The following is a 19033-nucleotide window of genomic DNA, read 5'->3' on the forward strand; positions in this document are numbered from 1 at the left end:
TTAATTGCACCTGCATTTTTTTTTCTCCAAGCTGTTGAGTCCATGGGATTGACAGACTTGGTGCTTTAAATTATATGTGCCGACTGCATGTGCTTCATACAAGAAATGATTCTCTTCATTTGGATTATGTATTAAAGTAAATTGTATAGATTACATACGATTTTTTTAATGTGACCTGTTCGTGATTTGAAAATGGAATATTACCTCATCTTAAATGTCTTCCATTTTGCTTATGTAGGAAGACTTGGGACTTTTGAAATTCTATATATTTTGAAATTGAAGTACGGTTTCTTGTTTAACATTTGATTAAATGATTTCTTATTGTGTTCCCACTTCATTTGTGAAGCATTTAAGGAAAATTCTGATCCTGCTTAACTTTTCGTCTTTTGCAGGTTCCCAACATTGTAAAAGCTTTACATAGGCAGATGAAAGAGAAGAGTGTGAAGACCCGCCAGTGCTGTTTTCACATGCTAACCGAGCTAGTCAATGTGTTACCTGGTGCTTTGACTCAGCATATACCAGTTCTTGTTTCTGGTAAAGTGTTTGTCAAGTTATTTTCTAAGATGTTTGTGATTTATTGCACTCTAAAAATTAACTCAAAGGTATAAAGCAGAGTTTTGAAAATATATACCCCAACATATGAAATTGGAATGCAAGAGTCCTAAGATTCAATTGTTACCATCGTGAGTTGATGCTATTGTAAACAAGTGCTGATTTCTATGTTTGAACTCCATCTTGCAGTGTTGTTCTTCTATGATTTATCTTCTGTGCTAATGGGCAATTTTGCATGGAAATTGCTGTTAACTGGGTCAGTTGCAGCAGACAATGTCCTGACCTTAAACCCCAGGAAGGTGGAGATTGAGAGGTTGTGAGACGTTGGTCGAAACAAGCGCTCAGCCAGGGACACCAACAGCCTTGTTAACAAATGTCCCACCCACGAAATCAGCCTTGCCGATCATAGCCTGTGAAACTTCCAAAAAAACTTAATTATAAAATATCTAAATAAAAGAACATTTAAAACTCTTAATTTTTTCCTAAATATTTAGATTAAAAATATAAATGTATTATAGCGCAAAAGAAATGAAATGGCATAGCATTACCTCCTCATTTTCAGATTATAATTGTTCATTTAAGTGAATATAGATTCCGATCCTATGTTGCGAATGGTTGGTATATGTTCACTAAGTCTACAGTATAATGCTAGCAAATACTAACATGTTCTGACTACAGTTGGTCCTTATGTGGAATCCAATAATAGAGTGAAGTACATAGAAACATAGAAAATAGGTGCAAGAGTAGGCCATTCGGCCCTTCGAGCCTGCACCGCCATTCAATATGATCATGGCTGATCATCCAACTCAGTATCCTGTACCTGCCTTCCCTTTAGCCACAAGGGCCACATCTAACTCCCTCGTAAATATAGCCAATGAACTGGCCTCAACTACCTTCTGTGGCAGAGAATTCCAGAGATTCACCACTCTCTGTGTGAAAAATGTTTTCCTCATCTCGGTCCTAAAAGATTTCCCCCTTATCCTTAAACTGTGACCCCTTGTTCTGGACTTCCCCAACATCGGGAACAATCTTCCTGCATCAATCTCCCAGATGCTAAATTAAGGTTGCTCCCATCAAACCATTGGTCACACCAAGTAGAATTTGGTTTTTATTTTCTTAAATGTTCTGAGTATGTCCTGTGGAGCTTGTGAAGGCATTTCAGAGCAGCAAATGTGTATGAATTGTTTTGACCGTAATCATTCAGAAAATGCAGAAGTGGCATTTGGACTTTTACTCATTTTTGTATTATTTTAATTGCTATTTATTCACAAATATACTTCATACTTCTTTTATACTTTATACCAGAACCTGAGATTATAATATTAGTGTGGAGCATGTTGTGAATTTTGCCTGAAAAGAAAAGTTAATATGAAAAAATCATTAGGACACAGTCAACAAAATAAAGAAAAATTTGAAATTGCTATTTTTTTCATCTGTGGCAATTAAACAAACAAACAATGGAATGAAGGAAGAAAATTATTTTATGAAAGGGGGAAGGAATTGCTTCCTAAAATACAGATAGTTTTAAAGTAAGAAGCAATTTGTAAATGTTTTAATATTTATTAATGAATGTCCCACCACCAAATATTATCTGTTTTTTGCATGTTAGTGACACATCCAAATCAGTGTAGTAGGTTTACTAATTGTTCTAAATTTAGGTTTAGCTTCAGCAAATAGTATTTATATTTCTATAGAATACAATTTGTGACATTTTGATAATTTGGAAAGGAACAGCAGATTTGTTAGTGCAGGATTGGACAACTGAGGAATAAAATATCCAGTAAACATGCTAACTCCAAAAATAGCAAATCCCTAGTATGATGACTGCTTTACTTCTGAGGAAATGCACTAGGATATTTGCAGGAGATGCGTTAATATTGTTTATAATTTTTTTTGTTTACCCTTGTGTCTAATGGTAACTTTTTCTTATGTTTTTCAGGTATAATCTTTTCCTTGAATGATAAATCTAGCTCATCTAACCTGAAGATTGACGCTCTCTCGTGTTTGTATGTTATCCTTTGTAATCACTCACCTCCAGTCTTCCACCCTCATGTAGATGTCTTGGTTCCACCAGTTGTGGCTTGTGTGGGTGATCCTTTCTACAAGATCACTTCAGAAGCTCTTCTTGTAACTCAACAACTTGTAAAAGTAATAAGGCCTGTTGATCATCACTACTCATTTGATGCTGCTCCATATATTACTGACTTATTTACTTGTACAGTCAAGCGATTAAAAGCTGCTGACATTGATCAAGAGGTGAAGGAGAGAGCTATTTCCTGTATGGGACAGATAATATGTAATCTTGGTGACCATTTAGGCAGTGATTTACCTAGTACACTGCAGATTTTCTTGGAGAGGTTGAAGAATGAAATTACTAGATTGACCACAGTAAAAGCCTTGACATTAATTGCTGGATCTTCTCTCAAGATTGACCTGAGACCAGTACTGGGTGAAGGTTTGCCAATTTTAGCTTCGTTCCTGAGGAAGAACCAGCGGGCATTGAAGCTGAGTACTCTTTCTGCTTTGGACATCTTAATCAAGAACTATAGTGACAGCCTGACACCTGCCATGATTGAAGCAGTCTTAGTGGAGCTTCCGCCACTTATTAGTGAAAGTGACATGCATGTGTCACAGATGGCTATAAGCTTTCTCACCACCTTGGCCAAGGTGCATCCATCTTCTCTTTCAAAAGTCAGTGGTTCTATTCTTACAGAACTTATTGGGCTTGTTCGGTCTCCACTACTTCAAGGAGGAGCTCTCAGTGCAATGTTGTATTTCTTCCAAGCTCTTGTTGGGACTGGAACTGCAAATTTAGGCTATATGGAGTTGTTACGAATGCTTACTGGTCCGGTTTATTCTCAAAGCAATGCGTTGACTCACAAGCAGTCTTATTACTCAATTGCAAAATGCGTAGCAGCACTAACTCGAGCCTGCCCCAAAGAAGGACCAGCAGTGGTTGGGCAGTTTATCCAGGATGTAAAGAATTCTAGATCAACTGATTCTATTCGACTCTTGGCTTTACTGTCTCTGGGAGAGGTTGGTCATCATATTGACTTGAGTGGACAAACTGAGCTAAAGTCTGTAATTTTAGAAGCTTTCTCTTCCTCAAGTGAGGAGGTGAAATCTGCAGCATCCTATGCTCTTGGAAGCATTAGTGTGGGAAACCTTCCTGAGTATCTACCTTTTGTTCTGCAAGAAATAACCAGTCAACCCAAAAGGCAGTACCTGCTTCTGCATTCTCTCAAGGAGATTATTAGTTCCTCTTCAGTTGGAGGTCTCAAACCATATGTAGAAAATATTTGGAATTTGCTGCTGAAACACTGTGAATGTGCAGAAGAAGGAACTCGAAATGTTGTTGCAGAATGTTTGGGCAAGCTTACTTTAATAGATCCAGAGACATTGTTACCACGGCTTAAAGGGTACTTGGACTCGGGTGAGTTATTTATTCAGAAAAATGTATTTTGAGTGAGCTTGGACCTTATAATGAAGGGGTGGGGTGGGGAGGAAGGTAGATGTTGTAATTATGTTTGCTAAGTAGCAACTTCGAGATTAAAAAAAAGAAATTGGAAAAAAAAGACACCGCATGCTCTTCAGTCTTGTATAACAAGTAACCAGCCATTGCTAGTGGTAGATTGATTAAGTAGATAATCAATAATTACACCTTTGTGTATAATATATGTGATAAAGTGGGAAACAGTAAGAGCTGTATCTGAAAAGAGCATAAAGTTAAAAAGGGAGGAAAATCAAATTGAACAAAAATAGAGGGTTTGGAAGTTTATGAATGCTGCTTTGTCATTTTTCAATCTGTGGCATAAGTTCATGTTCTCACCTCTGACTCTTCACAGCAATGGTTTGAGGCAGAGGCACGTTGTTGCATTGGCACAGATATATCCATGTCAATGTCATCACTGAGTAGCCACTTTTCATTTCCATAATATTGTCCTATGTTCCCATCTCAAATGCTGAAACCATCTTTTGTGTCTGCAGCTAGAACTAATTGTCCCCAACTTTTTTGGCTGGGATCCCAATTCCCCTTCATCCTGCAACTGTTGGCTGAATGCATGCAACCCTATTTGCCCTTTAATCCTTTGCATGGCTTGCTCTTCTACATACAACATAAGGGGGCAATTTGTCCATTAAATCTGTAGCATTCCCATCAGTCCCATCCTGTTTCACAGTAATGTATGGTTTCTCAACATGATTGTTAACTATTCCTGATTCATCTGCCGTCCACCTACTTTAAGCGGTAATTTACAGTAGCTAATTAACCTTCCTTCATGTCTTTAGAAACTGAAGCACCTGGAGAAAACCCATGTCGATACATATAAACTCTGCACCATTGATTTTTTCCTCCCAGCACCCTGTTCCAGAGCCTTGCCTGGTTATCTCGTCCAACAGGGGTCATGGCCTCAGAGAGGAGTCGAACGGTGCAGGATCAGCCGCTTAGGCTGCTGGGTGGCTGAGATACCACTCCGTAAAGTTGGCCTCTGAAGTCAACTATGGGAATGGATCCACCGGCTCCAGCGTTCGAGAGCTTTGGCCGCAGGGGAAAAATTTGGCCCGCTGATCGGCAGTCAGGCCACGGCAGTCCCAATGGAGTTGAGATCAGCTGCCTCGCCCGGCACCACATTTTCGGGAGACTTGCAATTGTGTTCTTGTCCTGATTAAAGGAGGTGCCAGACCATAAGTTGCCAGTAAATACGATACAATAGAACTTTATTTATCCCAGGAGGGAAATTGATTTGCCAACAGTCATAAAACACAAAATACTTGAAACATTAAATTAATGTGACAAATGGAGTGCAGATCAATAGACAATAGGTGCAGGAGTAGGCCATTCGACCCTTCGATCCAGCACCATCATTCAATGTGATCATGGCTGATCATCCACAATCAGTACCCCGTTCCTGCCTTCTCCCCATATTCCCTGACTGCTATCTTTAAGAGCTCTATCTAACTCTCCTGAAAGCATCCAGAGAACCGCCTTCGGAGGCAGAGAATTCCATAGACTCACAACTCTGTGTGAAAAAGCTTTTCCTCGTCTCTGTTCTAAATAACATACCTCTTATTCTTAAACTGTAGCCCCTGGTTCTGGACTCCCCCAACATCGGGAGCATGTTTCCTGCCTGAGTGTGGAAACTCTGTGCTAAAGTGTGTCCAAACCTTTAATAATAGTAAGATTAAATGAGAACTTACCAGTTTGAAGTTTGATCTTTATTTTATGAGGAGTTACGATGAGGGACTACGTGGAGAGGAAGACCCCGTCCGTACGCATGCGCGTCAATCTTCAAAGCAGCGGTGTGAAATCACAGATGATAATTACCGAAGCATAATAGTAAGATACGTGAGACAAACATAACTTTTAGCTGATCTTTATGAGGGGTGGGAGCGGAGGGAGGGCACGTAGTCCCTCATCGTAACTCCTCATAAAATAAAGATCAAACTTCAAACTGGTAAGTTCTCGTTTAATCTTATTATTTTACTTCAGAGTCACGTGAGTGACTACGTGAAGATTTCAAAGCTCTGTGATTTTCATGCTGTGAGAAACAAGTCTACACAACCACAACTGCTTCTATGACAATGAGGGAAAACCTTCATAATGCATACAGTCAAGACATTGATTTAAAACATGCTGTTGCTATTAATGAAGTAATAATCATAGTAACACCTCCTGGGTGGTACTATAAATAAAATATGTAAATAGAGTTGCCAAATACCTTTGGTCTGGCATTGGGTTATTATAAATGTTTGGAAAAACGAACCCATTCGTTTTTTACCATGCTACAGCCGTTAGGATGTGATCCAACGGAACGTAAACAACCCTTGCTGCCGATGTTGCAGCAGCCCTGGTGCAGTGAGATCTGAAAACAGTATCTACTCCTGCACAGATGAACCGTTTTATCCCTGGGCATCGTTTGACCGGATATGGTTTTTCTTTTCTTTTTTCTCTCTCTCTTTTTTAATAACAAGTATAGCAAGTTCAGAGCCTTAAAACTCTTGGTGACCTAACATATAGTTGTATATGTGTACCCTCACATAGGCAAAGATCCCTGGGTATGCCTTGAACTATACTCAGACCTGACACCACTTCTGTTGTGCTTAAGTAATTATAACATCAGATATTATATTTTCTTTACAGATGTAATCATCCTGTCCCTTCGCAATATGTAGCGACGGCACCTGTTGCGCTCCCTGCGCCAGTATGATAACTACCTTATGAGAGCCGGCCAGACTTAAGAATGTAACTGGAGCCCTCTAAGAAACATTGTTAACACAACGTCAGTATCCCTTACTGTCTTGTAGTTGTCCTGGGAACTTTTGTTAAAGATATCTTTACAAACTTGATATCCGAGTTGAACCAACAGAGTGAGTCCCATTTGCTGTAGTAAATATGATGGGGAAAACACATTGACACAATTAATGGCCTTATCACTTAAATTATTGTCCAAAGACCAATTAACAATGAACTCCAAGACGTCCATAGTTTGTACCATTTTAAATGGAACATTAGTATTAAACAACACCTCCCATTTCCTGCAAAGAAATGTACTGTTTTTTGGTGCTATATCAGCACTCTGGAGTGAACCCATACTTGGGTAAGTGTGCCAACTCCAGCCGTAGGGCATTCTAATTCAGATACTGCAGAGCATAAATTTATTTTAACATGCAACGGCTGATTTCCCCAGCCATAGCCTCTTATAAGGCTGTCTTATTATTCCGACAAATCGGGAATTTAAGCTGCATAGACCAATCAGACAGTAGGAAATCTAAAGCGGGATCTTGATGACTTTACTTGAAGACCCGACTGGCCAGGCAAAATGGAGGGAAATAAAACCATTCCTCCTCCTTGTAGCGAGAATGTATCTTTCGCCACTCTTATGTCACATTTTTTTTCCCCACCTGTAAATAAGCATGACAGCAACATATCAGTATACGGTGTTCCATTGAACCTAAATCATCAATACTATGTGGTCCAATACCCACTCTGTGTTGTCATGATCTGTACTTTATAATACACCTGTGGCAAATGAAATTAGTTAAAGCACTACAGGTTATTTTATTTTTACTTGATTGCACCCATGTGACCAACATATGCCACCATCATAGTGTATCAACCTGAAATTGAACAAGCAAAAATAAGCATATTTGCTCAATCACTCTTTTCCTCCATCGAATGCATGTAGGATCTATAAATAGTTATACCAATAACTTAAGAATTGATAATCATGCAAATCTCCTCCACATCCAAACTGGAGATGACCTTCGCAATATCCTACGTTAGGCCATATTACTGTAATATTTTCTGACCAACTGCTAGCACAATGCTGCCTACTGTTTGTACATCATAGTGGCTTTGGTAGCTTCAGCTAGTATAATATAATGTAATAATACAGTTTTATTCCTCACATTGCACATAAGTACAAGTGAAATGAATTTATCAGCAGCAGCAGTAGTAATAGTGTCAGTATATTAACAATGACTTACATGGCACTTTAGACTTTGCCATTTAGCATGATGTCAATTCTCCCACTTGCACAGCTGAATCACAGCTATATATTGCCAATTAGTCTTAATGATTAGCGGTTGATACTAACCACAGGGCTATTACAGATTTCTATGACTAATATGTTTCCCAGAGCTGCGTCATACGCCAATTAATAGCTAAAGCTAAATCCCAATGACCAACAAGTCTATTTGGTAACAACTGAATTCAACTGTATAGAAGAGCCCAACCTCTTAAATAGTTTGAGACTACAAATGATCCCTGTAAATGTGAACACCTTATAAATCAGTTGTTAATTAGCCATTTTCCATAATAACCAGGCCACTCCTTACATCATTTATTGCCTGTCTTAAATGACAACTCTGGCCCAATTTTCGAGACTCTCTCTGGCCCCAACCTGCGTTGCAAACAACTCTGGCCATTTTACCAGGCCTGTTTTGAAGGCAATCCTGGTCATAATAATGAGCCTGCCTTAAACACAATTCTGGCCCAATTCCAACAAGTGTAAATCTTGCCAACTTGTAAGTGTTCTTTAGTTGCAGAATATATGGAGCCTCTTGGCTGCATTAATGCTGCAACCAGCTTCAGTGAACCGCTTACTGCTGATGCAAATGAGGCTTTGCCCGTTGTTGGCCTTGACTGGTCCAACAGTTTGCTTTGTTCTCCAGGTTCTCACTGTGAAATGGGTTTTACCTGAATAGTAGATTCAGCAGCTGTTTTTAATGCCTGTGTTGGGATGGCAACCTTTCTGCCAGGCATGGTACTTTAGACACGTGCCCTGTCCCTTGGATATGCTCCGTAGCTCAACCTCGGCATCAGATTTATACTGACCCGGCATGCTCCCTGCTCTATAAAAGAGACACATTAAGTAGCCCTATTACAAGGCGCTACTGACACGGGCTTTTCCATAAACCCTTGCTCCTTCCCCTAGAGGGAAATATAAAGCAGCCCTGTTATAAGGTGCTGCTGGTGCTGGCTCTAACATAAGCCTATACCACCATGGAATAGGCATGCATTTGAAGCAGCCCTGTTATAAGGTGTTGCTGGCGCTGACTCTCTCATAGGCCAAACGCTGTTATTAGTCTAGGCATCAACATGAAGCAGCCTTGTCAAAAAAGGTGCTGCTGGCGCTGGCTCTTCCATAGGCCTACGCTGCCAAAGACTAGGCATATACTTTAAGCAGCCCTGTTACAAGGCGCTGCTGGCGCTGGCTCTTCTATAGGCCAACGCTGCCTTTAGCCTAGGCATCAACAATGAAACAGCCCTGTCCAAAGGTGCTGCTGGCGCTGGCTCTACCATAGGCCTGCGCTGCCATAGACTGCATGCATTTTAAGCAGCCCTATCTCAAGGTGCTGCTGGCGTGGGCACTCCTATAGGCCCGCGCTGCTACAGACTAGGCATCAAACAGCCCTATCTCAAGGTGCTGCTGGCTTGAGCTCTCCCATAGGCCCACGCTGCCATAGACTAAGCGTCAAGCAGCCTTGTTCCAAGGCGCTGCTGGTGCAGGCTTTACCATAGACCCACGCTGCCATAGACTAGGCGTCAAACAGCCCTGTTCCAAGGTGCTGCTGGCGCGGGCTCTCCCACAGGCCCACGCTGCCATATACTAGGCATCAAGCAGCTCTATACCAAGGCGTGCTGGCGCGGGCTCTCACATAGGCCCACGCTGCCATAGACTAGGCATTCAAATAAGCAGCCCTGTTCCAAGGTGCTGCTGGTGCAGACTCCTCCATAGCCATGCATACACACTTGCTAGTGTGTCTAAATGGAGCATCTTTTCCATTATAATTCCCATCCTAACCAACCTCAAAACAAAGATTTTTATAACTTACTTGGAGGGGAACCCTCCCAGCACTAATGCTGGCCTTTGAGGTTAGTTTTGATCCCATATCATGGGGACCACTGTAGTCTGGAAACCGTATTGCTAATGATTTCCCTACCCTGGAAACGTCAGCATTTGTATATTTTACCGGAGAGGAACCCTGCCGGTACTGGGGCTGACCGCCTAATCGGTTTTCCCCCCCATATCGGGGAACCCCATATCTATTACCGGAGGGAAACCCTACCGGTATTTAGGGTTGACCGTCTGAACGGTTTTACCCCACTATATCAGGGAACCCCACCATTTATATATATTATCGGTGGGGAACCCTCACGGTAATAGGGCTAACCATTCTTTAAACGGAGCCTCCAGAGGAACCCACTCCTCTGAGAATAATATTTTAATTTAAAAATACCCGTAATTACCCGGGTCTCTAGCACTCAGCAAATCTAAGATATTCCCTAGGACATTGAGGGAAGTTAGTGTAGAAATATCAGGGGCTATGACAGAAATATTTCAAATGTCATTAGAAACGGGAATAGTGCCGGAGGATTGGCGTACTGCGCATGTTGTTCCATTGTTTAAAAAGGGGTCTAAGAGTAAACCTAGCAATTATAGACCTGTTAGTTTGATGTCAGTGGTGGGCAAATTAATGGAAAGGATACTTAGAGATAATATATATAAGCATCTGGATAAACAGGGTCTGATTAGGAACAGTCAACATGGATTTGTGCCTGGAAGGTCATGTTTGACTAATCTTGAATTTTTTGAAGAGGTTACTCAGGAAATTGATGAGGGTAAAGCAGTGGATGTTGTATATATAGACTTCAGTAAGGCCTTTGACAAGGTTCCTCATGGAAGGTTGGTTAAGAAGGTTCAATGGTTGGGTATTAATGGTGGAGTAGCAAGATGGATCCAACAGTGGCTGAATGGGAGATGCCAGAGAGTAATGGTGGATGGTTGTTTGTCAGGTTGGAGGCCAGTGACTAGTGGGGTGCCACAGGGATCTGTGTTGGGTCCACTGTTGTTTGTCATGTACATCAATGATCTGGATGATGGTGTGGTAAATTGGATTAGTAAGTATGCAGATGATACTAAGATAGGTGGGGTTGTGGATAATGAAGTAGATTTTCAAAGTCTACAGAGAGATTTATGCCAGTTGGAAGAGTGGACTGAAAGATGGCAGATGGAGTTTAATGCTGATAAGTGTGAGGTGCTACATCTTGGCAGGACAAATCAAAATAGGACGTACATGGTAAATGGTAGGGAATTGAAGAATGCAGGTGAACAGAGGGATCTGGGAATAACTGTGCACAGTTCCCTGAAAGTGGAATCTCATGTAGATAGGGTGGTAAAGAAAGCTTTTGGTGTGCTGGCCTTTATAATCAGAGCATTGAGTATAGAAGTTGGGATGTAATGTTAAAATTGTACAAGGCATTGGTGAGGCCAATTCTGGAGTATGGGGTACAATTTTGGTCGCCTAATTATAGGAAGGATGTCAACAAAATAGAGAGAGTACAGAGGAGATTTACTAGAATGTTGCCTGGGTTTCAGCAACTAAGTTACAGAGAAAGGTTGAACAAGTTAGGGCTTTATTCTTTGGAGCGCAGAAGGTTAAGGGGGGACTTGATAGAGGTCTTTAAAATGATGAGAGGGATAGACAGAGTTGACGTGGATAAGCTTTTCCCACTGAGAGTAGGGAAGATTCAAACAAGGGGACATGACTTGAGAATTAAGGGACAGAAGTTTAGGGGTAACATGAGGGGGAACTTCTTTACTCAGAGAGTGGTGGCTGTGTGGAATGAGCTTCCAGTGAAGGTGGTGGAGGCAGGTTCGTTTTTATCATTTAAAAATAAATTGGATAGTTATATGGACGGGAAAGGAATGGAGGGTTATGGTCTGAGCGCAGGTATATGGGACTAGGGGAGAATACGTGTTCGGCACGGACTAGAAGGGTCGAGATGGCCTGTTTCCGTGCTGTAATTGTTATATGGTTATAAGTGCGACTATAACTGGGATATTCCCCAGCGTTTTTAATACATATAAAAATCGCAGACCCGACTTACCAGCTATACTGGTTCCCTCGTCGGCCTCGCGAAATACCGGCAGGAAACCTCTGTAAAAGAGGTTCCTGCACAAAATCTAAGAAAGGTAAGAAATAGAAACCTTACTTTCTTAGTTTAACTTACCGGTGGCAAGCAATGACATGCTTGCCAGTCCGGTGCTACCGCCATGCGAACGACGATATGACGCGCATGCGCACGGACGGGGTCTTCTCCACGTAGTCACTCACGTGACTCCGAAGTAAAATCTTATATGTCACTTGTCTTGTACGTTATATGTCATGTTAATAATCTTGTATGTCATTGTCACTTGCCCATGAACAGTAACACCCTTTGGGTCCAAATTAAGCTTATTTTAAAACTATTAATTCAGCCCTGCTTAATTTTGAACCCCTCTATCCTTAAAACAACTTTCAACTTTAAAAGTATTTGAAATACCATGTCTACATGTGCAAGTCACTGTATCCTGCAGTGAGGGTATTCTGTCTACCCAAAGTCATTATCACTAAGGCACAACAGCATTAAAGAAGCTTGATACCATGTACAACAAAGCAGCCTATTGGTTTTACAACCGACCGTAGCTTCTCACCGCCACTGACTGGCATGTGGTAGCTACATGTGTAAACCCTGTAAGACCTTCTGAGCAGCATCATGTGAAGTCCCATCAGCTGGGGTGCAGCAGTTCAGTAAATAGGATCACAGTCCACTTCTCAAGGGCAATTAAGCTTCTCAAACACAATTAGCATTGCTAACATCACCCAGATTTTATAATAAGTAAACAATTATCCACCTCTGATTCTGGTCACTGGAACATCCTTGGATTTAGTTGCTCCATTATTGGGAGCTGTGCATTTAGCTGCCAAACCTTCAAACTCCGGGATTCCATCAATATGTCTCCACCATTCTGGCCTTCTCGCCTCGTCCCCTACCTACCCTACTCATCCGGTAGCCAGTAAAATTCACTTTACGGCTCATGGAATGTAATCGTTTTTTTCTAGTGCAATTTTAAGTATTTTTGGGGAGGCAACAAAAAATAAGTCTGATCCAAATAGATACAAGAAAACAACAGTAAACAGCATTTTGTTAAGCATTCATGATGTTCTTTGATCTCACAACTCTCATATAGGGTCTTCCTATGCTCGAAGCTCTGTCGTTACAGCTGTGAAGTTTACTATTTCTGATCACCCGCAGCCAATAGATCCTCTGTTGAAGAACTGCATTGGTAAACTTCATTTTTGATTTTCTTTTGCTGTGTATTTTCTGCAATGCTTCAATACAACCAATGTTTTAAAGATTTCTGTATTTGTTTCACTTTAGAATAGTACCAAAGTTGGTCACTGGGGATATGAGTGTTTAATGGCTGCAAAGTCCCACTATTAAGTCTGTATGGATGCAGCATCAACTGGAAAAGCAGCTCTTCCACACCAGGGCATCTGAAATGTCCTCATTCTTCAGGGAACGGGAGTTCCCCTCCTCCACCATAGATGAGGCTCGCACCAGGGTCTCTTCCATACCCCGCAACACTGCTCTCTCTCCCCATCCCCGCACTCGCAACATGGGCAGAGTCCCCCTAGTCCTCACCTTTCACCCCACAGCCGTCATATACAACAAATAATCCTCCGTCATTTTCGCCACCTCCAACGTGACCCCACCACTCGCCACATCTTCCCATCTCCCCCCATGTCTGCCTTCCGCAAAGACCGCTCCCTCCGCAACTCCCTTGTCAATTCTTCCCTTCCCTCCCGTACCACCCCCTCCCCGGGCACATTCCATTGTAACCGCAAGAAATGCAACACCTGTCCCTTTACCTCCCCCCTCGACTCCATTCAAGGACCCAAGCAGTCGTTCCAGGTGCGACAGGTTCACCTGTATCTCCTCCAACCTCATCTACTGCATCCGCTGCTCTAGATGTCAGCTGATCTACATCGGTGAGACTAAGCGGAGGTTGGACGATCGTTTCGCCGAACACCTCCGCTCGGTCCGCAAGAACCTACCTGACCTTCCGGTGGCTCAGCACTTCAACTCCCCCTCCCATTCCCAATCCGACCTCTCTGTCCTGGGTCTCCTCCATTGCCAGAGTGAGCAACACCAGAAATTGGAGGAACAGCACCTCATATTCCGCTTGGGGCGTCTGCATCCTGCGGGCATGAACATTGAATTCTCCCAATTTTGTTAGCCCTTGCTGTCTCCTCCCCTTCCTCAGCCCTCGGGCTGTCTCCTCCCATCCCCCAGCCCTCGGGCTCCTCCTTTTTCCTTCCTTCTCCCCGCCACCCCCTATCAGTCTGAAGAAGGGTTTCGGCCCGAAACGTTACCTATTTCATTCGCTCCATAGATGCTGCTGCACCCGCTGAGTTTCTCCAGCATTTTTGTGTACCTTTCCTAAAGGCCTATCTGGTTTATCTAAATCAGATGACAACTGCATTGAGTGATGTTGGTTGGCAACAATCAAGGTGCTGTATTAGATATCAGTGCCATAGTTTAGTTTAGAGATACCACGTGGATAAGGCCCTTAGGCCCACCAAGTCTGTGCCAACCAGCATGAATAGGGGAAATGTAAGTTATGGTTCTTCCTGCAGATCTCAGTTGGTTAATGGTTATTAGTTAATGCACAGAAAAACACTAGGTTTGAAGATCTCAGCGGGCCAAGCAGCATCTGTGGGGCCTTTTTTTGTTCAAATTTCCGGCATCTGCAATTTCTTGTGTCCAATTATTAGCTAATATTTGACTGCAGGTGAGGTCTTGGCACTAGTCTCCTCACTGTCTAGTAATAGATACAAAGGATGACTTGGGAGAGATACCAGGAGTGGGTGGAGGTACCCGTGGCTATTTCAAATTGGGGTTTATGGTTGCATGGCGCATTCGTGATTTTACAATGTTAAAATAAGGATTCCCAGATAATACACTTTTTGTTCAAATTGCACTTTCAGGCGATTTCCTAAAAACATTGGAGGATCCGGATCTCAATGTTAGAAGAGTAGCTTTAGTTACTTTCAATTCAGCTGCACATAATAAACCATCACTAATCAGGGACCTCTTGGATACCATTCTTCCTCACCTTTACAATGAAACAAAAGTTCGGAAGGAATTAATAAGAGAGGTTTGTAGATAAAACGCTTCAATTTTAAATGACCCTGCAATGGATTTATAAAATCTGCACTTCTGGGCTTGGGTCCAATTATCATGTTTCTGTCATTTGATAGGTGGAAATGGGACCATTCAAGCACACTGTGGATGATGGTCTAGATATCAGGAAAGCAGCTTTTGAATGCATGTACACACTTCTGGATAGCTGTCTTGACAGATTAGACATTTTTGAATTCCTCAACCATGTTGAAGATGGGCTCAAGGACCATTATGATATCAAGGTAATAACTTTACTCTCAATTATGTTATCTAATAATGATTAGCAACTGTTCAAAAGAAAAATCACAGGCTTTTTTTACTTTGGAGCTATCGCCAGTGTTAAACATTTATGTCAACCTTTGAAAATGTTTCCTGACGTAGTTTTCAACTCATATTGAAGAATAGAGATCAGGTGTCCAAAACTTATTTTGCTTTACATCCTTGATGCAGGGACACTTAAAATACATTCAAATTATGTCTATTTAGAGGTCAAGTGTGAGATTACTATTCATCATCATGGCCAAATATTAATGCTGCTGTCATGGCCATTTTAAAAATACCAGGATTTATACTTGTGTACAATTTCTATCTATTTGTAACCCAATGGCATGTTGAAGGCTTGTTAATCAAATAAATGTAAGTTGAACACTAGCAACGTAGCTTTTTTTTTAATCTGACAGATGCTGACTTTCTTGATGTTAGTACGATTATCAACTCTTTGTCCAAGTGCAGTTCTGCAGAGGTTGGACAGACTGGTAGAACCTTTACGTGCTACATGTACAACAAAGGTAGGCTGGTAGTACAAACATATACTCTGATAGGAACATTATTTGAGTTTTTCTGTATATGAATGTATTAGTATTCTTGCACAGTTTTGTAACATGGGTATTGGTCAATTGCATTGACCTAAAATGCTTTGATAATGCTTAAAATAAACATTGTTTTGAGCTAATGACATTTTGATCACTGCTCTACAGCGAAACGTCCAGTGACTTAAATATTCTTCCGAGAAACTCATTCGTTAACTTGGAATAAAATGTTTTTTTCTGGCCTTCATTGGAAAGATTCCTTAGTACATAATTGGTGTTTGTCTTTAAAAATTTCCAGTCATTTTGTACTAAGAATATGACGTAGAATATTATCCGTTCATAGGCTTTTGAAAACTGACTGGATTAGAAGTTAGTGCCAGAAAGTTAATATTTTTTATTTTTTGATGAAATGCAGGTAGGGCTTTAATTTCACAAAGAGACAGACTGGACAATTATTTCTTAAAACTTTAAAAGCTTCCAGTCAAAGTTTAAACCTGAACAAGCGATGATTAGACTTTTAACGCATGCTCTTCAGCAAAATGTACACTGACACTCTTTCTACAAATAGAATCAAGAATGCTTCATCTATAACCTATAGAAATGTTGCCAGTTTATTACTTGTTTTTCTCCCTCTTCCTATCATTCCTCCTCTCCAACCCATACATTAATTTGTCATCTTATATTTTATAATAGAAGTACCACTGACATTTCAGAAACATTGTAAAACCGTTACATTTTGAAAATAATTATATTTATACCACTTTATGATGCCACAAAACATCTTTCAGCCAATTAAGTAAATTAGAATTATTGTAAATTGGTGAATGTAGCTGTCCATTTATGCAGAGCAAGCACCCAAAAGAAACAATATGATAACCAATAATTGTTTTAGTTTTGTTGATTGGAGGAAACTATTGGTCAAAATACCTAGAGTAAATCACTAGCTTACCTCAATTTAATATTCTATCCAAATAACAACACTTTTGATAGCCCATACAGAACTGAGAGACTGTAGCTATGTCACACCAGGTTTTTTTGTGCTTAAGTCTGAAGGGTATTTATTTGTATAAGCTCAGTCAGAATAATATTGCACTACAGTTAACCTTTTGACTTTTAAAACTGATTCTCCTGAGAAGGTTCAAAAGACTTAACGGCAATGATTTGTTCTATTAGGTAAAAGCAAATTCGGTGAAACAAGAGTTTGAGAAGCAAGATGAACTGAAACGCTCAGCAATGAGGGCAGTTGCAGCATTATTGACCATTCCAGAAGCAGAGAAAAGTCCACTCATGAGTGAGTTTCAATCTCAAATAAGCTCCAATCCTGAATTGGCAGCTATCTTCGAGAGCATTCAGAAGGACTCGTCTTCCACTAGTTTGGAGTCGATGGACACTACCTAAATCTTTTCTTCCAAAGAAGGAAACTTTAATTTTATTGTTGTAATGCACTGGAATCTCAGTCAGTACACAAGCAAAAAAAAGTCTGTACTTTGAGCTTTAAGCTTATGAATTTATTTTTAGTTTCATGGAAATTCTAGTTTTTGTTTATTGTTGCTTTTTTAGTGTTTAACCCAGAAAGACCTTGTAGTTAAAAGTGGAAAGACATGTAAATTACACAGGATACTTCGTTGTCATACCACATCCAATTCAGCAGTATTTTAAAAGGTAAAACAATTGTAGAAGTAGATTGTGTAAGGTATGCAATAAATATACTAATGTGCTAAATGAATGAACTTGAAATATAAATGTTGAACTTTATCCTGGAAGATTTTCTTTAAGGAAACTTCATGCCATTCACCTTATTGTTTGACATATTTTGTAAGGAAAAAAGAAAAAACATCTGTTTATCTCCACTGTTTTTGTTTCAGCTTGCTTAACAATAGTTAAATAACTGCATTGTGAGATTTGTTATATTAAAATGGTTGACAGTTCTTAAATCATAGACTGTACTTCCAATTCTTGGAATAACACTTATTATTACCATGGATGTATCAATACGCCATGAGACATTCCAAATTGTACTGTAAAATCTCTTGTTCAGAATACATGACGTGAATTCAAAAAATGTTATTCTGTGCACCAGTAAGCCTTGATATTTTTGTTTTCTTTGATTTTATATATTTAAAAATCCATTTTCGAGTTAAGTAGAATAAATCTGCATGGAAATTCTGTATTGGGTCCAACTCAAAGGCCGAGCCAAGAAGTCTGTTTAGTCTGATCACAACATTTGGATAAATATTTCATTTTGTATGTTAACTTAGAAATTCCTGAAAGAAATTTTGCTTAACAAAAACTTGCATCTCAGAACAATGAAGTCACTTGTCAGTTTATTTTGAAATGGACCGAGTTCCTTTATTTTGATCCATGTTGTTCAAGCACCTTGTAATGTATCAGTTTACCTTGGTTATTTCTGTAAGCTACAATGAATGGATAAAGTGAAAATGCTACGCTTAACTTGATCGGGTAACAACTTGAATATGAAGTTGTTTTTTTTGTGTAAGAAAACCTCCCAGGTAGGTTTTTAAAGGATTAAAAGAATTGACCAGGAATATAGGTGAGGAAGAAGGCAATGGACTGGAATTTAAGAAAGACGACTAGATGACATCTAAGAAGCTGCTGGTTTTGGATGGTACTGACGAGGATGATGTACTATCTGTGTGCTTGTTCCTTTGTGGGTGTGGTACAATTGTGGGGTATAAAGGAAAGCACACTGCTCTTATTTCGACTTTAGATACTCAAATTCTAAGAATGTTGCATTTCCCTCGGTGATATCATTTGTTACACCTTCTGTACATAATTTATCTATGTTTAGAGATTACATTTTTATTGCAGATTTCCTCCAATGTTATTGTTCCATTGTTTCCATTGCAGTGTTAATGTTGAGTGGTAGGGCTCTCTGTAAAATGCTTGATTAAGAAATTTAAATTAAATAGCCATATTCTATAAGCTAATGGCCAACTTGAATATTTGAGTTCTGTTTTGCTATCAAATGGACTTTTTGTTTGTTTTAAATAGTTAAGACAACTTATTTCAATAATGGCAAAACATTTTTTGTCTAACTATTCATTAGCAGCAAAGCTATTTGTTTTTTCCTTCATGGATAGATGTTATATAATATCTGATTCTCAAAGTTGTGATTATTAAATTCAACATCGAAAGTAAA

General features: G+C 40.1%; 1 protein-coding gene across 2 annotated transcripts in view; it reads left to right on the forward strand.

Moving 5' to 3' along the window:
* cand1 (cullin associated and neddylation dissociated 1) overlaps positions 1 to 19033 on the forward strand; it is a 49076-nt gene extending 30043 nt beyond the window's left edge. For both annotated transcript variants that reach the window (XM_033038263.1, XM_033038264.1), the window contains exons 9-15: positions 393 to 534; positions 2492 to 3985; positions 13068 to 13163; positions 14869 to 15038; positions 15142 to 15306; positions 15745 to 15852; positions 17047 to 19033. In XM_033038263.1, the coding sequence (XP_032894154.1) occupies positions 393 to 534; positions 2492 to 3985; positions 13068 to 13163; positions 14869 to 15038; positions 15142 to 15306; positions 15745 to 15852; positions 17047 to 17271 (2400 nt within the window). In that variant the 3' untranslated portion in view covers positions 17272 to 19033. The remainder of the gene's footprint in view (positions 1 to 392; positions 535 to 2491; positions 3986 to 13067; positions 13164 to 14868; positions 15039 to 15141; positions 15307 to 15744; positions 15853 to 17046) is intronic.

Source organism: Amblyraja radiata, chromosome 19 (assembly GCF_010909765.2).
Source record: "Amblyraja radiata isolate CabotCenter1 chromosome 19, sAmbRad1.1.pri, whole genome shotgun sequence".
Taxonomy (NCBI): domain Eukaryota; kingdom Metazoa; phylum Chordata; class Chondrichthyes; order Rajiformes; family Rajidae; genus Amblyraja; species Amblyraja radiata.